The sequence below is a fragment of the Pteropus vampyrus genome, unplaced genomic scaffold (genome assembly GCF_000151845.1).
Source record: "Pteropus vampyrus isolate Shadow unplaced genomic scaffold, Pvam_2.0 Scaffold5, whole genome shotgun sequence".
NCBI classification, from domain to species: Eukaryota; Metazoa; Chordata; class Mammalia; order Chiroptera; family Pteropodidae; genus Pteropus; species Pteropus vampyrus.
In genome coordinates, this window is record NW_011888786.1 from 4,837,015 (window position 1) to 4,852,916 (window position 15,902).

Sequence of the window (15,902 nt, forward strand, 5' to 3'; positions counted from 1 at the left end):
TAAATGAAGCCCATTGCAGAAGCAAAAAGATCAAGTAAGTGAAATCGCCAGAAAAGAAAGTTCTCAGTATATGCAATGATGTTTACCGAAGTATTTGTTATTGTTCTTTTTAAAAGAACAGAAATCTGATCCTTTTATTCCTGATTTGTTTTTATCACCCTCTGCTGAGAAAATATAGTTTGAAATTGAAGGGGGAGAGCTCAATTTACTTAAATACCGTGAACTTTAATGATGTGGAAAATATTTTTCAACTTTAATTTCCTGAAGTATAAATCATGTATATAAATTCCTTGTTTTTGCATATTTCATAGGACATGCATCTTTAAACTTCATCGCTGCCAATACAGAAAGAATAAAAATACGTTTATGAAATTTAAAAACTTTTAAGAATTCTTTAGGAACTTATTTGCAACAAAGTAATTTAAAATAGATCATCTTTCAAGTCATCATTTCAACGTGCGTTAGTATTTTCTCATAGCCATAAGGAAAAAATAAACCATAGTAACAACTCCACACCAAGCAGTCTTGTTTCTTTTTGATGAAATATGTTTGGATGACTATATGTCCCGCTAATGTCAAGGGTACTTCCTACTAGATTGCCACAGATGAAGACAGTGGAATCCTCCTGTATAAGGGGGACAAAGACCATATCGCTGTGGAACTCTACCGGGGACGTGTTCGTGCTAGCTATGACACCGGCTCCCACCCGGCTTCTGCCATTTACAGGTGAAGATCTCTCAGTTACTGGTAAAGGTGAAAACGATTGTTTCACGAAGAACTGCTTCTCTTCTATTATTTTGTATTTCGGAGGGAAGGGAATAAGTTGGCTGCAGCAGACTCTGTGATGTGTGTCAGAGGCCTGGCAGGAACAGATGGCATATGCAAGCTGGATAATTGGAGGAGAGATTTATAAGAGGATGACAGGTTTCCCCCGCTCAGTGAAAGCGAGCGTGCCTGTGAAACCTTTCGTAAACCGAAAAGGCATAAGGCGAAGAAGCGATTAACCTGAAAATACATCTTGCTAACAATCGCACAAAAATAAATCGAGGCAGAGCACAGATGCTCACAGACACAGTTCAAAGCTGGGGTGGCCAGATGCTGGGATGTTGGGTGTAGTTCCCAGGGAAGGAGCTTGATGGCGCCACTCTCTCTATTCTGGGCGCAAAAAAACAAAAACAAAAACAAAGCTGAACTCTATTTTCACTTTTCTGCATTTTTCAGAAGAGCAAAAATCTTTGGATTTCTTTGGGTTAGGGAAAAACAGGTACTGATGTAGGACTTTTGCAAAGACGAAGTTGTGATAAAGTGAACTTTCAAAAAGCGGGGGAAACCTGTGTTTACAAAGATTGGTAGAAATAGCGTTATCGGCCTGGCACTAGTGAGGAGGGACATTACTACTACCACACGCTTGAAAGAGTGAGAGGAGGCAGCGGGTTTGGAAGCCCAGGCTCAGAAAGAGAATCATGGAGAGGACTGTGTGACAGGAGCTGTGACCTTCCGTGGAGGGATGCATTCTGCCCTCAAGCAAGAAGCCAGGGTTTTAGATACCGACCTCACTCTCCTTCCTCCCAACCATCTCCTGCCCCTTCTTCCCTTTGGCCAAATTAGATGCCAGAACACAGTGGATCCAGGGATCGCAGTAATGCAGCTCTCCCGTGAGCCTCCAGTGCTTGGGGCAGGGAGACCTGAGGAGGGTGGCTCTAGAGAAACAGTTGCCAGAGACACTCAACACAGTGAGTTACTATTCATGCAACACATATTTATCGAGCACCTACTATGTGCCAAACACTGTTGTAAACATTCAGAAACAAAGCTTACATATAATTAACCAATGGACACATACAACATGTGATCAGTCATCTTATTCATTTGGGAAGTTTTTTGATAATATAACATATTGACGATATATTGGAGATGTGAAAGGAGTCATATTCATGGGGCATAAACTTTGCTAAAAGTGTGCTTTTTGCATGACTAACCTTGAGAGCCCCTCCGTTGGGTCTCAACACCAACTGTCTATTATCTTGCAGAAAATTTACTCAGTTAACTTCTTCACATGTAGAAATAGAACAATGTCACAAATTTAGAGCAGCGTCATAAAGTCATATGCAGTCAGTTTTTCCAGGTAGATAACTTCACAGAACTAAGCAGACCAATAGAAAGAATATAATATATTCTCATTCTGTTACTCTTGAAAAAAATCTAACTTTTCGGAGAAGTATCTCTCTATTACAAATAGCCTTGATGTTGGTAATAAAATAGGAGTGGTTATGACTGCAGTGAAGCAAAAGCAAATCACCATCCAGACAAGACTCGGCTGCATCTGCTTTGTTCACCCTGAATGCTGCCCTATGAAAATGTGGGTTTACCAGAACTCCAGATTTTTCAAGCAAAGGCAGAAATCTAGATTTCTTTAAAGTATAAAGTTTTCCCTCCTTTAAATATTGATTCACACTTTTTTTAAAGTACCATATGTAGTAAACAAAATACATCTATAGGCCAAACAAGCTTGCCAACAAATCTGGGCATTGATTGGGACATAAAGTGGAGATACTGACCTCTATATTATTGCTGTTATTCATATATATATAGCAATTTTTTTCAAAAGCCTTCACATCCTATTTGATTGTTCATAACAATTCCAGCAAAGTCAATGCCAATTGTAGCCATGAATGGAATCCAATAAATCCTTTTGGTGGTGAGCTAACCCACTTGGGAATATTTACAGCATGGAAACAAACACATAATTATTGGTTTCCAAGTAGAACACAATTGTTATTTCGTCTCCAAATGGTGATGAATTAGTGCCAACATTTTAGATATTGCTAGGCCTTAAATTATATAGCCTCTATTTGATTCAGCTCATAAAAGATGTCAGAATATTGATTTTGTGGTTCATTTTTCTTTCTGATTTTTTGTTTGGTTTTATTTTATGCAATGAAACAGCAGAGAACTCTCAGAAACCATAGTAAAGGTTCTTGAGGTTGGCTTATTAAAGCTAGTGTTCACATAAAACATACTTAAAATATTTCTAATATTTTAATATACTTAAAAATAAAAGTTGTAGAAACCCAAGTGATTATATCCAAATGATAACTACTAAGAGCTTATTTTTAGTTTATGTTCATTACCTTTTTTTTTTTGCCTAACCAACAATAGAGCATAGCCTGTGACAATTTACAAAAAAGAATAATATCACATAGCACACTTTCCATTATGAACCAGAAGTCTACTTCTAGTGAAAGTTTCTGTTTGCCGCTCATCTAATAGATATATATTTTTTGAGGTCCAGGGAAAACATAACTTTCATTTAATTCTGACTTTATTTTGTGATACAACAACCAAGAAAAGTTGTTACATTATTTTTAAGTAAAAGAAAAGAAGCAATACTTTCCTAAATCCAGATAGACGATTGAGTAATTGATCGATTGATATGGTCTCTATATAAAAATATAATATATTAATATTCTAAATTGTAATAAAAATGCTTTTGTGAAGTAGAAACTATAGAGAACAATTAAAATTTTTCAACACACTAGGAGAATCTAGTATTTGACAAGGAATAATCATAATAGCTAAGATGTGTGTTCAGATCTAGACTTGGCCAATCACTATTATATAAATGTAGAGAAGGTACTTAATCTTTCTGCGCCTCAGAATCCATATCTGTAAGTAATAGTACAGACCCTACCCCATAAGGTCCCTGTGCATATTAAATTCTGAACTCAGTTCTGTCCTCACCCCTCACAGAATTGTCTTCATTCTCATCTCTCATTTAGCACTACAGGAAATTTTTTTTCTGGTATCTCTGGAGTATTGCAGAGAAGTTAAAAGTGTATCCTCTATCCTTATACATTAACACTAGAAGTGCAGACTGTTTACAATTTATAGAAAGGGCAGTTTGAAAATAACTATGAAAATTGCAAATACATTTACTCTCTGACCTGTGATATCCTACTTCTGGGAATCAAGCCTACAGATGTACCTGAAGACGCAGAAATAACATGTGCACAAAGGTAGTCCACTGTGGCATTAGTTATAAAAACAAAAGGAAACAACCCACGTTTCTATCTAAATAACTACAGTACATCTACGCAATGGAATTTACTGTTAAAAAGAATGGGAAGAAAGGAAGGGAAAGTATGAGAGAGTTCTCTGTGCCTGACATTGAAAGATTTCCAAGGTATATTGCTCAGTTCAAAAGAAAGAAAAGTAAAGCAGAATAGTGTCAAAGGAAGGTCAATACGTATATGTATTTTTATTTACATATATTTGCATAAAGACAAACCGAAAGATAGAGAGGAGAGAGAGGGGTGGTAGAAACAAGACTAGTATATGGGTACTATTTTATATCATTTTGATTTTTGAACCGTTTGGATGTATTGTTCACTCAAAACAAAAATCGAAGTAATAAAAAAGATCAGGTGCTCTAAAGCCAGTCTGCCTTGATTCAAATTCTAGCTCTGCCATCTATTAACTGTGTGTCTTAAGAAATTGTGTAAGCTCTCTGGGCCTCACCTGGTAAAGGGGTTAATAAATCATAGTTCGTTCCATCTTTGTGGGACCGTGGTCAGAATTTTATGATTTGATATATGTAAAATATTTGGAACAATGCATTGCTATTAGTAAACAATGATAGCTGTTGGGATTCTAAATTCAGAATGTCCAAAACTAAGTTGATTTCCTTTGTTTCACCTACCGCGTGTCCTTGTTACATTCCTAATTTCATTAAGAGGCAGCACCATCTTCTTGGGCATCACTGGAGTCGCGGAGTTGCTCTTAATCTTTTTCTTTCCTTCACCTTCAATTTGTCCCAAGTCTTAACTCTGTCCTCCTAATTTTCTGGCATTTATCAAATGCTTCTGACCTTGCTCAGGGCTTACCAGAATGTGAACTCTGATGAAAGGTATTCCTTCTCCATCGTTATAGCAAAAGCCATCAATAACACTGTTGCCATCAGCTTTCTCATTAGTTGCTTAATGAATATTTTCTTTGGTTGAATTAAATTTTAAAATCTTGATATGTGCCCACTTTACATAACATTATTAAAAGTGCACCACACTAGTGTTTTTAAAGGAAGTGTTTTTACTTATTATCTCGGAATTTGTTCAGTCGAAGTCAGTTTAATTGCATGATTTTTTTTATATTGTATAAGATTGACTTTGGTAGACCTTGTTTTCCAAATTTTACATTATTTAATGTGATATTGGAATATCACATACAGGAATAATTAAGTATGTCAGGTGTGTCTTTTCGGTTACCTGGTTACTTTTCAACATTGATAGAAGTAGATTTTACTTTAATAAAATATAGCCTGATAAAATTAGGAAAAAATAATCACTAAGTTATTGTTTCTGTAGGATTATTTTTTGGTTTAAAAAGTTTCATTTTAGATGTCAGTTATTGTCTCAAATGAATCTATAGGAGAACCATTTTCTCATAGAATTATGTCTAAGAGGGAAGAGCTAACGTAGCTTTAAGAGTGTTTAAGAAAACCCGAGATGTAGTAATATTCCTTTTTCCGTGGAACTAAAGTGACGTGCACATTTCCTCGTTATACTTTTACATCTGACAGAAGATTGTGATTTCTTGTAGATATGCTTACTGCTAACAGGGCCAGACATACAGGCAGTGGTATGGAGCATTATTTTCAAATAGTGTGCATCAGAATTACCTCAAGCGTGTGTTACAATACTTGTTACCAGGCTCCACATCTAGTCTCTAGGATTCAGAGCTCAGATGAGCCCCCAAATAGTCATTTCTACAAGTTCCAAGGTAACGCTCTGGTCCAAGGACCGCAGTGACAGAATCATGTTTATAAGAGGAATAGATCTGAGCTCTGCTCTGAGGGCCCTTGATGTGCATCTCTTCTCATATCCAAGTTCCCCGACATCATTCTTGATGTTGGCCTTGAAACCAGCCATGCTGGGAGTCTTTCTGCCATAGAACTCAGTAAAATTCCAAGCTGTTTCTATGTCGGAGAGCCAGTTGTTGAACATTTGCCAGCACCCTGCTGTCAAGTGATTGAATCAGCAACCACAGAGGTGACACAAGCTGCCTAACAAGCGAATGAATGTAAAGTGTCACATTGCCTAATTGTGATAGTGCTTAGAGAATGGCATAAAATGCGCTTGGCAATAGTGGAGTGAGTGAACAAATGAATGAATGAATGAATGAACGAACGACATCCTCAGCTTAAAGCTAACATCAGTAGTAATCCCTCAGACAGGAATGGAGTAACACATTTTTTTTTCAAGCAAGCTGATAACTGATTGCCCTTCAAAGTGACTTTATCTTCATCTAGATAGAAACTTTTTAAAAAATTGTTACTAAAAATGGTATGCGTCCTTCTTTAGATTCAAATTAATGTCATTTTTCAAACCAGACAGCTTCTTTGGAAACATGGCCAACTACTATTTAAAAACTAGGCAGTCAGATGAGCGTCTCACAGAGGCATAGAATGGTACCGTGCATTACAGTTTCAGTGTTTAGGGAACCTGTTCACGGTTAGGGGACTCAGGCTCGTTTCACTGCATAGCCTCTTGATTATACACCTTACAGGCTTAAATCTAAAAAGATAATAATAACAATTATTATATAAAAATTATTATGATGATTATTAATAACAATTATTATATTATAATTATTATTATTATAAAAGTATCATTGGAGAAACAGAGAGTGGACAGAATCTATGAGACCTTCTCATTTCTAAGATAAACACTAGGCTATCCCTGATATGCCATATGCTGTTTCCCGGCTTTGTAACTTTGAGCAGGTTACTTCACCTCTTTGTGCCCACATTTCTGCATCTGAGCGATCATATCTGTTTTTCACATGTGTCTAGGAGATTTGGAAGTAATGAATGTAAAGCACATAGTGTAGTGCCAGGCACAGAGTGAGCGCACAATAATTGATCACGATTATTAAGATCAGTGGTAACTCTTGCCAGTTGGTGGTTTACGGATATTCTTCATGCTCAGATATCCAGATGCTAAAGAATAAATACCTATGTGCAAATGTTATTGTCTTACATGTGACTCACTATATATTCACATGTAAGGGCCCCTTTCTATTTCAATGCATTTTATTTAAATTAGATAATTTACTTCCAAACTACTGATTAAAATATAACTTAACTTGTAAACCATTTTTAAAAATGTCCTTGTAAAAACTCTTTATGTATATAAATAAATACCTTTAGTTCCATTTGACTTCCCTTTCTTTTGATTAAAAAGAAAGTCAAGGAAATTATTTTTACCAGCCTGACTCACAGTCAAAGTATTGTCATCCCAGAGATATCAAAGTGAGATGGCCAGTTGAATTTGTCTGGCTTTTGATTCCTATTTCATTGCACAGAAGACATCACCAGATACTTTAAGTTTTTAAGTCAAAAAGCTGGAGCTTACATAAGCAAAATGAACTATTAGTCTTTATTAAATCACTGAAATTCCTTAAGATTTATGGTTAAGATAGAAATATAAAAATGTCATTGTTAATATATTCTGCATAAAGTAAGAATATCCAGTGCAAGTTAGAGCACCTCTTCTTTTAAGCCCCAAGTTTTTAAACTCTTTTTCTGTAGCAAACCACAAGACATAGTTGAATAACCGCTTTGTTTTCATACATCCACTTAGAAATTCAAGAAAATAAAATCTCAGGTAATAGATGATTGTAGTAAAACTAAATTACATAATAATGGTAATAAATACAATTTATGTTCCCAGTGGAAAGGCTCGATGTTAAATGGTGCACTCTTGACTTTTGTGAGTCATCAAATATATAGTTCCCTAGAGAGTAGTAAAAGCGAGTTTATCGATACTTATCAGAACCCAGAAGGATATTATGCATTTTGAGCGATAGGTAGAAGAAGAAGACTGTGATGGATGGTAAAATCGAGGATGGCTGAGTTTTATCCTGTAACAACTGGTGTGTCAATCCCTGCTTTTATTTTAAAATATGTAGGCAGAGCATTCCTGGACATTCCCCAGTTTATCTCATGCTGTACAAGACAGCATGAAACACCAGTTTAGAATCCTTAGCTCTCACACATTCTCTTCAGGCCCCATACACACAATAGCATCTTAAAAGCAAAGAATCTAAAAACATTAATTTCAAAATACTTATCTGTTACAAGGCCAGGGTGAGGCCTCACCCAATTTTAGGGAAGTATAAATGGAATTAAGCTCAGTGGTAACTTTGGCCAAGTTCTGAAATGATCAGATTCAACGCTAACAGCTTTTGGGAGGAGAAAAACCTAGGCAGCCTGAATCCAAATCTAAGTTTCATATCTATGTACTTTAGATGCATTTGCATAACCTTCCAACTCTCATAAGATTATTACATATTCTTTTACAATTCTTTGATTTTTAGTAAATGTACCAAGTTTTGCAACCAACAAATAAAATTATTTTTGATAGAATTTTTTTCCTTGGCTATTAGAGAGAGACATTATCTATTAAAGGCTTATTAGAGGTGAAGATACATGTTGTTTGTAAAGTACTAGGTACTTTTCAGGTTTTTTTTATTTCTTGTGAAAGTGATGCATAATAATTAAAAGCACGCATTCTAGAACCAGTCGACCTGGCTTCAAATCTGTTTAGTCACTGGCTGTGCCACCTTGAGTACCTTAAGAGCCCAGTTCTTATGGTTGTTGTGAGTCTTAAATTAACTAATACATGTAATGTTCTTAGAACAAGTACCTGGCTGAAGATTTATCTCCCAGCATTATCCTTCAGAATATGGTCGCTGAAACATCCGAATTTTTAAATAAAATGTATCTTTTAGATGTCCTGCCTGAAAAATGCCTGAAGCTTCTTGACAAACTATAATCCAGTTAGTATTACTGAAAAAAGAAAAAACTGTATGTGTTATTCTTAATACATCTCCCTTATATTCTATTTATTTAGCATGTATTTATTGAGCAGCTACTATTAACCAGACACTCTGCTGGATGCATTAAAGAGTACAGAAATAAGTAATGCATGGTTTCCTGCTTTAAATTAGCTTACCCAGTTGTACTGCATCAAACACCGTCATCAACGATGACATACTTAGATTGATTGACTAAGACTGATGTGTGACCAAGAACCCACTCCCCATATATAAGGGTCTTTCCTTTGCAATTGTAAAGGAAAAAAGGGGGCCCTTTATTAATATTTATGACTTAATTAAGGCCAGTGTTCATAGAACATTCACATAAAACCACTTAGAGGGTTGTATATATCACAAAGGAAAAGCAACTGGCCACTACCTTCTCTATGTATACCTTTATTTTAATGTTTTACCTAAAACTTTTAGTAACTTGAACCAGATATACTCCCAAAGCAGTTATTACATTTCTGCCAGTCATCAGTGTTTTCTTACAATTATAACTGAAAATAAAACTGGACTAATTTCTTCCTGAAGAAGATTCAGAAATACTATTGGATTATTTATATGGTGGTGGAGGTGGTGATGCTGGTGATGCTGGTGATGGTGATGGTGATGATGATACTAATATCTAAGATTTAGCTTTGCACTTTCCATATGCTGGATGCTTTGCTCTACCTTTAAAAATATTATTTCAAGTAGACCTCAAGTTAACCATGAAGGATAAATATGTATTAGTATTTACTAAAGAGAAAACTAAAGTTTACCGGCAATTAAGTAATGTGTCTAAACTCAAGCATTTAATAAATTCAAGACCATGATTCAAATCCAGGGTTACCTGACACCAAAATCTGTATATTTAATCACTAGTCGATATTACTACTCAACATATCACCTTAGGAAACAGTCATATATAAGATCACTAACAGTTGCTATGTAACTTTATTTAGAGAGTAATTTCTTTGTATATTGTTCTTTCTGTTGATTTTAATGGTATCAGGTATTAGGATAATTAAATGTCTAGAAGGCAAAAATATTGATTGGCATATAATATAATGAAATATAATAAAACATTGCGTTATATAATAAAAATTTTAAAAAGTTTATTTTTTAAATGATATTTAAGACAGGTTATCAACAATCCCTGCACATATGGACTCTTGTAACCACTTAAAACAAGAAAACCTCACATATTTTCATGGTTCTGCAGAATGCTTTATACTGTCAAATTCCAAAAAACTTTCTATTCTACGTAGGCAAAAAATGAAATAAGATTAGACTTCTGTGGTGAGAACCATGCAGAAATGTCAGTACTTTTTTCTATTTTTTCTAGACTTGACCTACATGCAAATTTAAATATAGTACCTAGAAACTTAAACAAATGCCTTATGTAGGGAATATTAGGTATTCACAATCTTCCTATCAATCATATGCTCCCATATTTTCATTTTTGATCCTTTTTTTTAAATCTTTACAGTCAAGATACTAATCTATTAGCTCTTTAATATTCAGTATTTACTTTTGGCCCCAACTTGCATTATGCCATATTTTGCCTCTTATCATGAAAGATAAGTATTCCTGATACTTCACTGTGTCTTGATCCTGCTTTCTTCATTGATCCTGTTTTCATCTTTGCCTGCTGTAACACTCTTATTAAATTAACAGCAACACTTTAAACCCATATAGCACCAACTTACTAATTTCACCCAACTTCGTCTTATTTTAGATCCTCATTTTTCATTTACCTCAGTTCCTTAATCTTCTTGTTTTTATCCATTTTATGAATTTCCATAAGCCCCCTTACATTTCTTTTTTGAATGATTGTTAAACCTGGCCTAGAAAGTGACAGAAGAGAAACTGAGAAATGACTGTTCTCACCAGACTCCCTGCGTATGACCGTGTTAAGCTTTCTGTGTTATATGATTATCCCACCTCTCCTCTGAACATAGACGTCTTCACAGTTATAGCGTTTGATGGGTGGTCCTCTCAAAAATTCAAGGAAAGTAAGAGTATATTATTAATTAACAAATTTTAGAAAGTGCAATGATCCTACCAAGTTGGTTTTTCCTGCACTCGAGTGTATATTTGATTTAATAAGTCCCAATGCACAGCGTCGAAGAGAGTAGAAGCCAGTGACTTACAAATATTGATATCTGTGCAAGATATTTGGCTCAGGTGTAGGTTCCTTTTCTTTTTAATACAATTTAGAGTAACAGTATCTCAGTAAATGGAACTTTTGTAGCATTTAAAAGCAAATGCATCAAGTATCTTTTGTAATTTCTACATATTGGGTGAATGTGACTGGGTAATGTTAAAATGTGCCCATTTGCACTTCTCCCAATAGGAAAACAAGCTCATTTTCTATCTGTTCCTAAAAAATAGAAATTATAGGTCCTTGAAAATATCTTTTATTTTTAAATCAACTACTATTTTTTAATCTTTATTACTGTTAGATAGGACTATCTTTTCCCAAGACTCTCTAATTGGAGTTTGTATTGTCACTTCTTTTCTTTAGTAAAAATGGAAGTATCAGCTATGTTTGTTTGTTTGTTTGTTTTGTTTGTTTGTATGTAGCGTGGAGACAATAAATGATGGGAACTTTCACATTGTGGAACTTCTTGCCCTGGATCAGAGCCTCTCCCTCTCTGTGGATGGAGGGAGCCCCAAAATCATCACCAACTTGTCAAAGCAGTCTACTCTGAATTTCGACTCTCCACTCTACGTAGGAGGTAAGCTGTCTTCCACAACCAATGGGTCCCCAAACCCCGTGACTCTCCTCACAGACTAATTCTGAAGTTGTTGATGCCCCATGCCACGGTCATTGACCAACAGTGACCAGTCATTGATGATGGGCAGCACGGATAGACAAGAAAGAGCCCTTGATGGGTGTTAAGGGCACATTTTGTAATCCCAGCTCTTGCTTTAACTAAATGCGTGATTGAGGTGGGGAAGGACATTATTCACATTTATACGTTTCTATTACATGCTCGATGACATAAACATATAATTTCATCTTATTACTTGATCTGGTCTATGGAAAGAGATCAAATTGGACAATGAGGAAAATGATGAAATTAGGGGTATGCATGACCCCACACCTCTGCCCATGCCCCAGCTCCCTGGAGGAGGCAGATACTACCAGCCTCAGTCAGGTGTTTCCATGCCGAAATGTCTGCACCACCAGTTGCTAACACATGTAAATGACAGGACAGTTATGAATGAAGTCAAATGAATGAATGAACAAATTAAATGTACGAATTATATTTGGGTAACAAAAAGTACTTCTGTTTAGCCAAGACCTTGAGGTGAGTGAACAAAGAGGGAGCGTTGGGAAGACGTGTTAGGGCTTGGAAAGATGGAATAAAGACTCTGGACATTTTTAAATTTTAAGCAACAAGAAGGCAGATGAATAAACAGATGAGGAAAGAAATATGAGCCAAACTCTGAAAGAGCCCCAAGGAACGGAGCGGAGCCACCAAGAAGAGAGCTTGCACTAGTACTTCTATCTGGAGGAGTCAACATATACGAGAAACACAGAATTTCAGATTTTAGGCTAAGGAACAAGAAAACATGTGATGTTGAATTAGTTGCATTGAATTAAATCACATTTCATTGTGGTGAATTGACTGATAATATCAACTCATTTTACAGGTAAATAAGCTAAAGCTTATGAACAGGTCAGTGTAACTGATTTCTTCACCATGACAAGTATTTTCATGAAGTTCCCATCATCCCCTTCAAAATAATACTTTTGACTGCTACACAATTTTCTTGACTCCTCAAAGCCTTCCTTGATGGCACTTTTGGAATTGTCCTGAACATCTAGAGCAGCTTTGTTTTTAATGATTTTCTCTAATAGAAAATCTTAACACTTTTGATAGAGTTTTGATTTTTTTGAGAAACAGTTAAAAGTCTTTGGTTCAATTCTGTAAATATTTATTGAGCACCTCTCATATGCTAAAAACTAAGTTAACAGATGCATGAAGGATACAAAATTGAATATATATATTTATGCCCAGGAGAGTGGGGAAGGCAGATATGTTTTCAAGGAATCAAATGCATTACATATGAAGTCTGTGTAGCAAATTGACTGATGTAGTTGCTTCATGGGAATCCCAACCATGAGATTTATTAACAGACAGAAGCCCTCCATTTCCACTGCGCTTTAGTTAACAGCCATTGCTTTGGGATGGGTGAAGCAAGTCACAGATACACCTGTGGTTTGAGAGAAATTATATTTACTACGCACATGCTGTGTGCTCAACACAATGCTTCTTTTACAATCTTAATCCTCAGGGACTTTAGAAAGTAGGTGTCATTTTTTGTTTTACAGTCTTGAAGCAACAGTCTCAGGAACTTCATGAAACTCATCCAAGTTCACAAAGCTGTGAAGTGATAGACACCTCTTTTGAGTCCAGATCTGTCTGACCCCAGAGCCCCCTGCATTGCCACTCACCTTAACCTAGAGCAGAAAGGGAAGCAATCTAAGTTTTGTGGTTTTTTTGTTTATTTCTGGATTTGTCCTTCACTTTATTTCATTATGCTTTCGTTAGAAGCCATTTCTTTACATCTTTTAAAACTCCTCCAGAATGCAGTGAGAAAGGCCTCATTTCCTTCCAATTCAAGAGTAATTCAGATTAAAGAAATACAAGGCAGTTGTAAGACCACAGCCCCGAATTCTGTATGGCAAAGGCAAGAGAACCTGCATTAGCAAAGGAGAATGAGGCAAACAAGTTCTTTTTGTCCATGTTTGAAAACAGGGACATACCCCAAGGAGGACATGAGAAGGTGATGCCTCCTATGCCTGCAGCGTCTGGAAGCATTTTCTAGCAAAATAGAGAAGCAGCTTTACCTACCCTTCGGTTATCAACTACCCATGATGTAGGCTCTACTAAATACAAGACAAGCTAATCCTTATGCTTTTCTATGTGATAGTACAACCAGAATATGTAGTATTACTGAATGGGATTTTTTTAAAAGTTATTTCCATATATTTATCACCATGAATAATTCTGCAATAAACATAGGGGTATATATATCTTTATAAATATTTTCAAATTTTTCAGGTAGATACCCAGAAGAGGGATTGCTGGGTCATATGGTAATTCTATTCTTAATTTTTTGAGGAACTTCCATACTGTTTTCCATAGTGGCTGTACCAATTTACATTCCCACCAGCAGTGTATGAGGGTTCCTTTTCTCCACATCCTCTCCAACACATTATTTCCTGCCTCATTGATAATAGCCATTATAACAGGTTTGAGGCGATATCTCGTTGTGGTTTTCATTTGCATATCCCTAATAGCTACTGAAGGTGAACATCTTTTCATATATCTGTTGGCTGTCTGTATTTCATCTTGGGAAAAGTTTCTGTTCAGGTCCTCTGCCCAGTTTTTAGAGTCTTTGTTTTGTTGTTGTTGAGTTGTATGCATTCTTATATATTTTGAATATTAGCCCCTTATTGGAAGTATCATTTGCAGATATCTTCTCCCGTTTGGTTGGTTGCCTTTTTGTTTTTATTGATGGTTTCTTTAGCTGTGTAGAAATTTTTGGGTGTATGTAGTCCTGTTCATTTATTTTCGCTTTTACTTCTCTTGCCTTTGGGGTCGAATTCATAAAATCCTCTCTAACACCAAGGTCCATGAGTTTAGTACCTATATGTTTCTCTGCAATTTATTGTTTTATGTCTTACATTAAATCTTTGATCTATTTTGAGTAATTTTTGCATATGGTAACAAATAGCAGTCTAGTTTTATACTTTTGCATATGGCTTTCTAATTCTCCAGCATCATTTACTGAAGAGATTTTTTTCCCCCTCTCTTGTATATTTTTGGCTCCTTTGTTAAAAATTGTTTGCCTGTATACACGTGGGTTTTTTTCTAAGCTTTCAATTTTGTTCCTTTGGTCTGAGTATCTGTTGTTCTGCCAATAGCATGCTGCTTTGATAACTGTCACCTTATAGTATAATTTGAAGTCAGAGAGTGTGCTACCTTTGACAGATGACTGGATAAAGAAGATGTGGTCTATATACAATGAAATACTACTCAGCTATAAGATGAAACTCTGCCATTTGCAACAACATAGATGGATCTTGAGAATATCATGTTAAGTGAAATAAGTCAGACAGAGAAAGTTAAGAACCATTTGATTTCACTCATATGTGGGATATAAAACAGAAAGCAACAAATGAACAAATAAGACAAACAAACAAAAACTCATACAGACAACAGGATGGTGGTTACCAGAGGGAAAGGGGGGCAGAGGGGGAGGTAGAAGAGGGTAAAGTGGGTCAAATATGTGATGATGGAAGGAAACTTGACATTGGTGAACACACGCTGCAATATGCAGATGACGTATTATAGAATTAAAACATATAATCTTAATAAATTTAATAAAAATTTTTATATGTATTAAGACCTGCATATAAAGACCCCACATGTGTCACAAATCTTCTAATGCGGCCATTGGACAGGGGACCTCAGCCTTGACACTCGGTTCCTTTACTGTCATTTTTAAACATGTAGAGTTGGTAAGGTCCTACTAAATTATCGGTTGGTTGGTTGGTTGGTTGATTGGTTGATTGGTTGATAGATTGAATTCCAGCTATGGCCCATGGCACAGAGAAAAGGCTAAAAGAGGAGAAAAAAAAAACAGTAGGAATCTACTTCTGTTTATCAATTAAGACCTAATTCTCTAGTCAGAAATGTGCCAAGCATATGAAAAGGTTGACTCAGAATAGTTCCTGATTGAATATCTTATTGAAAATAAATATATGGGTGATATATCTACATTTGTATTAAGTATAATCAAAACTGGACCTTTTACAATTGTTAGCTTTGGGGATAAAAAGAACACATTTCCTAACCATTTCTCCCTGCTGTGGAGCATCACCAGTCTGTGTTAGAGTCCACACATTTATGATGGATGAAAGATTAAATCAGAAGAACTTATTTCAGAGCCAGGAATTTCCTGCTACTAGTCCTCTCCTGGAAATGGTACCTCTCATCCTTCTGAACCTGTTCTACAAAGCA

At 35.8% G+C, this 15,902-nt stretch overlaps 1 protein-coding gene across 1 annotated transcript in view; it reads left to right on the forward strand.

Annotated features, from left to right (window-relative positions):
- Window positions 1-15,902, forward strand: part of SLIT2 (slit guidance ligand 2) — a 344,129-nt gene that overhangs the window by 323,900 nt on the left and 4,327 nt on the right. Inside the window, exon 31 of the mRNA XM_023533952.1 lies at window positions 11,446-11,600. Coding sequence (XP_023389720.1) covers window positions 11,446-11,600 — 155 coding nt within the window. The remainder of the gene's footprint in view (window positions 1-11,445; window positions 11,601-15,902) is intronic.